Consider the following 8,899-nt stretch of genomic DNA (forward strand, 5'->3'; position numbering starts at 1 on the left):
AATCACCCGGTGAGCGCGTTTGTAACTCCTCCGCTGGCGCCTTCAGAAGGGTTAGTCCACGGCGTAGACCCACGGCTTAGTGCCTCCGAGACGGTAGAGAAACTATTCACCAATGTAGTCGCGTCACGGATAGGACGCAGATACCCAACGGCATAGTCATAGCTACATTTACGGGGCCCACTTGCCCATCTGAAATCAAGGTGTGGCCATTGGTCTCTCTCGTTGATCAGTTCACATCTGGGCCTCCACAGTGCCGTAAATAATGGAGTTCTAGCGATGGTGCCAAGACCTGTATATCGGGACCTGGTTGCTGCGGGTGCGGAGAGATCCACGAACGCAATTGCGAGTGCCAAGGATCTCATAGTAGGGAATCTGTGTTCGTCTCGCATGTGATGAGTACTCATCTGTACAATTTCTTGCAAGCCTCCTCTATTCCTCGTTGTGGCGCGATGGTATCAGCTTTCACTGCACCTTCCCAATCATGTGTTCCATTCGCTACCAATCCATTAGCTCTGTCTACTTCAACAAGATATCCAAATCACAATCTGGCGGAAGTGTCAGCGAGTGCGTTGACATGAAGTGTGACATTAGAGCTCAAAACAACTGCGGGCATTCATTAGCTGTTGCTGGCACGACTTGTCCTCTGAAGTGGACAAAATAAATAGTGGCTCTAACCTAAAGTGAGTATTTTGGAAGAGATGGTATCCGATGCGGCACTACCGAAAAAACAGAGTCGCTCACAGTGTCGCAGTGGAACCGCCTGTCAATTCTCTCCGCTTCACAAGATTTATTTTTTTAAGCCAATAGTCTAACTCAAGATGTAATTGCGCTTTCTGGAAATGTGGCTTACTCAAGATTACAGGTATGATACAAACAGTTATACCTCTTCCACGCTTTATCGTACATCAAGAGGTGGTGGTTTTGAATGGTTCATACCCTCACAATGTTGCCACATGGCACATATATCATTTGAATACATCGATAGTCAGTGCGAAAATACAGGCTGTGGTTCTGAATGTCCTGGATACCAACTATCACCTTAGCTAATCTACATTTTCCAACAGGTGTGCATGATATTCGTCCTCTACACTCGTTTTTATCGAGTTGCAGGCCACAAGTTTGAATTCTCGGTGTCTTTAAGTCGCATCATGTTCCGTGGGAGTATAGAACAGATTGCTACGATAACCTCGCAACCTATATTCTGGGCTCCCCAAATTCCTCCGAGGCTAGTCTTCCTCTGCATTAGAGCTAAAGTCTTCCTCCACTAGGATGGATTTTTCTACTTGGGCTCGAGTTGACGGTGCCTCCAATAGGGATTACTTTCCGATCAGCTTCCAGATTGCGTGCCCGTTGATCATCCCAACAGCCACCGGCACACCTCCTTTAAATACAACAACTTTAAAGACATCTTCGGATCAGATCTTGAAGCATTGTCTAATTCAAACAGTGGGGACAAGGCCTTCCACATTTGTTTAATTTTGGACGGAGCTTGAAAAAACGTTTTGATCCAGGTCATTACAGGCACCTCGCCATGCTTTTGGTGGAATGTGGATTGCACATGGCACTATAGGCGCTGGAAGGTTGCATGGAAAAAATCTACGTAACCAATGCCCCAAAGACAGGTTCGATTATAGTTTCATTGCGCCTATATTGAAGATCACCATATCTCGCGCAGGAAAGGTGTACGATACACAATGCTCTGAATTTCTTTCTATATCAGCTAATCTACGACCGTTATTGAATTTCCTAACCAAAAGGAAGCTCACCACGACCGCAATGAACGCAGTCTTCCAAGTTAAGACAACGGATCAAATTTTCAAGAATTGTCAGCACATAGCTGGATTTAGGGAGGTCTCCCTCAGTGAGGTCTCGCAAACTCTGGCACTGACGGTGTCACTTCTTACGGCTTACTGGCACTTATAAATTACTCTCTTTATGGTGCATGGTTCTCAAACAAGTGGCGTCTAGCGAATGTTGTCCCTTTGCCAAAAAAAGGAGGGAGAAGGCTAAGTGTTAGACAATGAAACAACGATTGCTTTAATTCCGAATCTCCTTAGGTTAATTGGACGGGTGTTGCGTGGCGAAATAATTTCAATGATTTCAGATAGTGGGTTCCTGAATCCTTGCCAAATAGGTTTAAGGCCAAGATGCTCTATATGGTACACTCATACCCGACTGGAGAGCCGCATGCAGTTGGTGACAAACCTGAGCGGTGACGGGAGCGGTCGCATACCGCGTCGGCTCCATGACAGATCGCAATCAATTGCGATACACCAATTTTTTTCTGCAAGCCTGGTATCATCGTCTCCAGGAACCTCAGCGGCACCCGTCTACACCACGTTTGTTAAGGTGGGGCTAATTTTTGGCCACTTTGCGGTCATTTGAAGCTTTCGTCACGCCGCGTTGGTGCTAAGCCTAACGGCGCCGGGGCCTGCGATGGTCCCGGTCGGGGATCCCTCGGCTCTGGCGGCTCCAAATAAAGTCACAGGATACGACCCGCAGTCCTTGCAGATCGTAACAATGGATACCCATCAATCAGAGGATACGACTCAAGGCGAGGATCCTCTACCAACCGAGGACGATTACCTCCAAGATATGGTCCGCGTCTGGCACGGAAAGAAGAACGCGGCGGCGGCATCGAGGGACGCTGGTGCTGGTGCCACCCAGCAACAGGCGCCGGCTAGCTCTGCGCATACGCACGGCGGGTGTGCGCTGAACGCATCCTCGAAGAGCTCCAAACAACTCCGGTGGCGGCCGCAGAACACTCCGCGCATTGAAAAAGATGACATCGTCGTGGTGCTGAAACCAAGAAACACGGTAGACCTCAAGGCAACTTTTGGTCCTGGACGAGCCGGCGCTGCAGTCCGCAGCATCCTCGGGGACGACGCAAATGCTGGACTTGAGGTGTGGCCCGTTTGGGACCAAAACGTCGTTGTATGTGCACTGAAATCTGTCGAGTCCGCGGAGAAACTACTGCGGGATATTGTGCTGCCGGTAGGGGAACGCGAGCTACCGTTCCGGGGACACCCTAAACTCTCCGGTGGGTTCTGTCGAGGCGTCGTGACTGTTTCGCCAGACGAAACGTCTGAAAGCGTTAAACGAAAACTCAGTGCGGAACAAAATGTGGTGTCTGTGCGTAAGCTAGGGGGAACCCCGGTTGCGGTGATCACCTTCGCGGGGACCAAGGTGCCACGGACGGTGTTGTACAGCTACGAACGGCTCCCTGCTCGCCTGTACAAGAAAACAGTGCCAGCATGCCACCGCTGTGGCACAGTGGGCCATCGGGCCGATGCGTGCCCGCGACCACAGCCGGGCCGCTGCAAACACTGCGGAGTCCAGGTTCCCGATGCCACTCCTGACGGCCCGGCAGAACATGACTGTGTTCCGAGCTGCCTCATCTGCGGAGGCGGCCACCCTACCGGAACTCCTGGCTGTGCCGGGCGGTTCCGGAAAGCCATCAAACCGAGCTCCCCATCCGGATCCAAACCGAAGAGAAAGATGGGGCCCAAGCAGGCTCCTCCGCCCAAGGCCAAGAAAGCGCCAGCCGATCAGGAAACCAAGGCCAAACCCGGCACATCGAAACCTGTGAAATCCGCGACCCAGGCAGTGCCCGCGGTCCTCAACGCCAGGGACTTCCCGCCCTTGGCACCCGTCCAACCACAGGTGAGCTGTTGGAATAGGGCAGTCTCCGGTCCCCCTACCCGTCCCTCCCCTACCGAAACCGCCCTACAGCAGCAGGTAGAGGAGCTCAGGCGCCAGAACCAAATTCTAGCGCGCAAAATGCAAGTATTAGAGGCCAAACAGGCCGGGTCATCCGAACCAATGCAAGAAGCTGAGCCAGATGACGAGGGTGACGGATCATCCGTAACGTCTTGCCTCACTAGCGTCTCGCGGCAGTGCGGGGACACTGTAGTTGGATCTGCTGGTCGCGTCGCCGGCCTAGAGGCACTGACGCGCCAAACCGAGCAACTGGAGGAGCAAGTGGCGGCCCTCCCGAATCAAATCATGTCAGCAGTCCGCGAGTCCTTCCAGGACATGTTCAAGGCAGCTTTAACGCAAGCACTTCCCGACCTTATGGCCCAGGTCACTGACTCGGTCCTTAAAGCCGTGCAGCCCTGGGTTAGCACCCAAATTATGAACGCCACTAGCTGCGAATCCCCTCACCTCAAACGTAAGACGGCCTCCCGCCAGGCAGCGGAGGAACACGGTTCAGGCTCTGCAGCTGGTGGGTCGGTGCGGCCAATCGCTGGGGTTGCGCTGGCTCCAGGCCAGAGCTAGTCCGCTCGCCCATAAATAAATAGAACAAAATGGCTAGCAGATCTAATAGGAATGATAAAAACCTTGAAAAATCCCAGATCATCCAATGGAACTGCAGGGGTTTCAGAGCTTTAAAAAAACTATCACACCTCCAGCCCTACCTGCAGTCCCTAGGAGACATGCCGGCACTCACTGCCCTGCAGGAGCCCACCGTAGAAGCTAAATTATCAGGCTACAGCACCTTTCAGGGGGGCGCCTCCACGTGCATGTTGGTGAATAAAGCTTACACCGTGGTTCAGGTCGACTTAGACTTGAGTACCGAGCAAGAATATACAATGGTCCGGGTACTGCCTCTCAGACGCCGCGACCCGTCAATACATATCCTCAACATATATTGCCCTCCGCATACGCCGCGCATAACTTTAATGAAATCTTCCTTCACGCGATAAAAATGGCAGCCAAAGAGCCTCTAGTGATCGTTGGAGACTTCAATGCTCCCAGCCTTCATTGGGGCTACCACTTCGAACAGGCAAGAGGACGTAAGATGGCGGAGCTCATCTCCACCCTCAGCCTCACGTTGCTCACAGACCTGGCGGATCCCACCCGAGTGGGGAATTCGGTAACCCGCGACACGTGTCCCGACCTTTCTCTCGTTCAAAATGCTAGAGCAGCTGCTTGGGAGAACTTGGGAGATTCTCTAGGCAGCGATCACCTCCTTCTCCGGATTACACTTATGGCGAAGGCAGCGCGCAAAAAATGGGGTCAGGCCAAGCTGACCGATTGGCACAAATTCAGAAATCACACTATCCCTCCCGTACTATTTTCCGGCGGCTACGCGAAGTGGGCTAACCACATATACAACATTCAGAAACAACACGTCACAACACTACAAACCACCGAAGAGATCCCCGCAGTGGACACCCACCTCCTGCATTTGTGGGAGGCGCACCGGAGCTTAACTAAACGGTGAAAAAAGCAGAAAACTAATCGCAAATTACGCGACCGCATAGCCAAACTCACAGATCAGGCTGCAGCATATGCTGCCGAAATCTCAGATTCAAATTGGATAGCACGCTGCGACGCCGCAGCGCATCAGATGAGCTCGAAGGGGACGTGGCGTCTCTTTCGCAGTCTAATCGACCCCTCCCAAACGAGAGGGGAGACGCAAAAGCAGCTCCGGCGGGTTCTGCAAGGGTATCAAGGTACGACGGCGCAAATTGCGGACACACTGTGCGACAGATATCTCTGTCGTACGGAGGACCCGCCTGGGCCTGAGTACATTTACTCTGGCAGGCCTAATGAAACACTTGATGCCACTTTTGAGTTGCACGACCTTAAGGCGGCCTTAGCAAAAATGCGCCGGGGTACGGCTCCGGGACGGGATCACATAACAGTGAACCTGTTGGCGAACCTACCGGACCCAGCCTACCTCCATTTATTAGAATACATCAACAAGATCTGGGACGGGCGTCCACTCCCTCCCGAGTGGAAAACGTCACTTGTGACGTTTATCCCTAAAACAGGTAAGGCCATGAATACGGACAAACTGAGGCCCATATCACTGACCTCATGTGCGGGAAACCTTATGGAGAAGATGGTTCGGGATCGCCTCTCTCCCTACCTGGAGAGTAAGGGCGTCTTTGAAGTCACCCTGTTCGGGTTTCGCCCCCACATGTCTGCACAGGATGTCCTTCTCCAGCTGCACAGGGATGTAATACGACCCACAACTATGCAACACAATGACAAAGCCATCCTCGCCCTTGACCTGAAAGGGGCTTTCGACAATGTTAAACACGGAAGCATCCTGGCCAACTTGAGTTCTACCGATTGTGGGGCTAGGGCCTACGCGTATGTAAGAGATTTCTTGACTAATCGCCGGTCCTTCCTTCGGATTGAGGGCGAGGAATACGGCCCTTACATGATGGGAACACGGGGTACCCCTCAGGGAGCGGTGTTATCACCGCTCCTGTTCAACATAGCTATGATGCGCCTCCGAAGCCAACTGGCCCGGGTGGAAGGCATTCAACACGCGTTATATGCAGATGACATTACTATTTGGACCACTGAGGGGAGCCTTGGGGACATGGAGGCCCGCCTTCAGCAGGCCGCTTCCATAGTTGATGCGTATGCTATGGACTGTGGGCTCCAATGTGCTCCAGCAAAATCAGAGCTTCTGCATGTCAGAGCGAACCCAAAGGATAGGACAGCAATTCACATCTCTCTGTCAGGAGGTCCTATTAGAGGGGTGGAGGAGCTGCGTATTCTGGGCCTTTTCATTCACCACAGACTCAGACCGGACTCCACCATTGTGAAACTCAAGAGAGTAGGCGAACAGGTAGGGCGTATGGTCCGCCGCGTTTCCAACAAGCGGGGCGGTCTGAGGGGCAGGGACGCGCTTCGGCTCGTCTATGCCTTCGTGACTAGCCGGATCCTCTACGCCGTGCCATATCTCCGCACTACTAAGCAAGACGAGGCGCGAATAGACGCCATCATCCGCAAGGCAACTAAGCGAGCCCTGGATCTCCCGGTGGCTACCTCTAATGCCAAACTGAAGGTATTGGGGGTGCTAAACTCCTACCAGGAGCTGCGGGAGGCCCACCTCGTGAACCAATACACGTGGCTCATGCAGACGGCCCCTGGGCGCCGCCTGCTAAACCGCTTACACATCCAACACGACTGCACTCCAGAGGAGACGGAGCGTATCCCGGTACTGTGGCGCCATATGCTCTGGGTCTCCCCGCTCCCCTGTAACATGGACACCGACATGCACGAAAACAGACGACAAGCGCGGGCTCGGGCTCTTGAGAGACAACACGGCTCCCGACCCGGTGTATATTATGTAGACGTAGCAGGGCCGTCGCCCACGGGATTTTACACGGCCGCTGTTGTTCACCAGGAAATGCACGTCGATGGACTCTCTTTTCGAGCCCCAAATTCAATGCGAGCCGAGGAAGGAGCGATAGCGCTTGCTGCCGCCCACGCCAATTCAAGAATCATCATTACAGATTCCCGAAAAGCATGTGATCATTACTTGACTGGGGAGATCTCTCCTTAGTTGCTTGCATTCTAAGACGGACTGCCACTGATCCAACACCGAAAAGAATCATTTGGGCTCCTGGCCATCTGGGCGTACGAGGTAATGAGGCCGCTGACGCGGCTGCCCGAGCGCTTATTTACCGGGCTCCTCATCCCAGCTCTTCTGGCTCGGAGACTAACCAGCCGCTGTTGCGATTCAGGGAAATAATAACGCATGATAGCGACAATCACCGCCTTTTCCCGGCCCCTGCCAAGGGGCTGAGTAAGACGGAGGAGCGAACTTTAAGGCGCCTGCAGACAGGTACTCTGCTCTGTCCTGCAATCTTAAAGCATTACGATCCTAACACGGATGGGCGATGCCCGCAATGTGGGGAGACCTGTGATATCTTCCACATGGTGTGGGCATGTACTCAAAATCCCCACCTCCCCCCTTCCCCTACCCCTTCCAGAGAGGCATGGGAGACTGCCCTCCTCAACTGCTCCTTGCTTGAGTCCCAAGGGCTCTGGTGAAAAGGGCGAGAGACGGTGCATTGTCATGCGATGTCCCGCACTAGGGACGCCGACCATGTAGCGGGGCCACTCTGTGGCTCCCAAACTCTTTTGCAGCAATTAAAAGTTTTCACCACCACCACCATGCAGTTAGCTCGTCGCCGAAAGCAATATGCCGTGCTTGTTACACTAAATGTGTCTAAGGCTTATGAAAGCGTTGAGCACTGGAGGTTGTTGCAAAGTTGGCAGGCAGCAGGGCTTCCGAGTATTCGGCAGCATGAATTTTGGAATTTCTGGCTGACGGAGGAAATATATTGTTTCCAGAATGGTGTTTTTTCTGAGAGATTTAGACAGACGAAAGGAGTGCCCCAACGTGCGGTCCCCTCGCCTGTTCTTTTCAACGTTTGATTTGCCTTTATTTCGTGCAGTCATAAGGTGATAACCTGTGCGCAGGCAGATAAAATTGCTTTTTGCTTTGCTTTCTGGAATGATAGACACTCTGTGCATCAGTCCTTACAGTCTTACCTCAATGTCTTGGAGCAGTGCTTAGACGATATTATGGTCTCCATTAATGATAAATGTATGCGTTTTATTAGTTTTACGGTTCTCTTATAAAGTTAATATCTCTATTGTTTATCGCTATCATGCAATTCATCAAGTGCAAGCAATCAAATTCATCGCGCCCATAGAGAGATCACTGCGGAAGGAGCCTGAGCGATCAGCATGCTGAGCAGGCGAAGCAACATGCGTTCCGGCACGAGAAGGCGCTCACTTCTGATGATTTAGAAATTGTATGCCAAACCAGCATTAAAATTCGGCTCTGCAGCATGCCTTGTTGACCGCAGCTACTAGGGATAAGCTTCGTCCCCTCCTTCTTTTGTCCCTTAAAAAATGCTCTTTAGACAGTCTATAGACTTCTTATAGACTATTTCCTTGATATTGATATTTCTTTTTATCTATTCAAAGTCTATATACTGTCAATAGACAAAAGTCCACAAAGTGTATGCCCATAATTTTATAGGTTGCCTATAGACTTTCTGTAGGGATTGTATTGCGTGTAAATTGCTCTGTAGAGTGTGTCTATAGCATTTATAGGAGGAAATGTATGAACAGTCTT

General features: G+C 51.9%; 1 protein-coding gene and 1 pseudogene across 1 annotated transcript; both read left to right on the forward strand.

Annotated features, from left to right (window-relative positions):
* The first annotated feature begins 2,436 nt into the window (after positions 1-2,436).
* Positions 2,437-4,278, forward strand: LOC144105089 (uncharacterized). Its single transcript, XM_077638279.1, has one exon. The coding sequence runs from the start codon at positions 2,437-2,439 to the stop codon at positions 4,276-4,278; it is 1,842 nt and encodes a 613-aa protein (XP_077494405.1).
* Positions 4,279-6,238: 1,960 nt separating this feature from the next.
* LOC144105091 (uncharacterized) lies at positions 6,239-7,847 on the forward strand (annotated as a pseudogene).
* Positions 7,848-8,899: the final 1,052 nt, after the last annotated feature.

The sequence above is a fragment of the Amblyomma americanum genome, chromosome 9 (genome assembly GCF_052857255.1).
Source record: "Amblyomma americanum isolate KBUSLIRL-KWMA chromosome 9, ASM5285725v1, whole genome shotgun sequence".
Taxonomy (NCBI): Eukaryota; Metazoa; Arthropoda; class Arachnida; order Ixodida; family Ixodidae; genus Amblyomma; species Amblyomma americanum.

Coding starts and splice junctions, on each gene's coding strand:
- LOC144105089 (XM_077638279.1), top strand. CDS start 2,437: ATGGTCCCGGTCGGGGATCCCTCGGCTCTGGCGGCTCCAAATAAAGTC.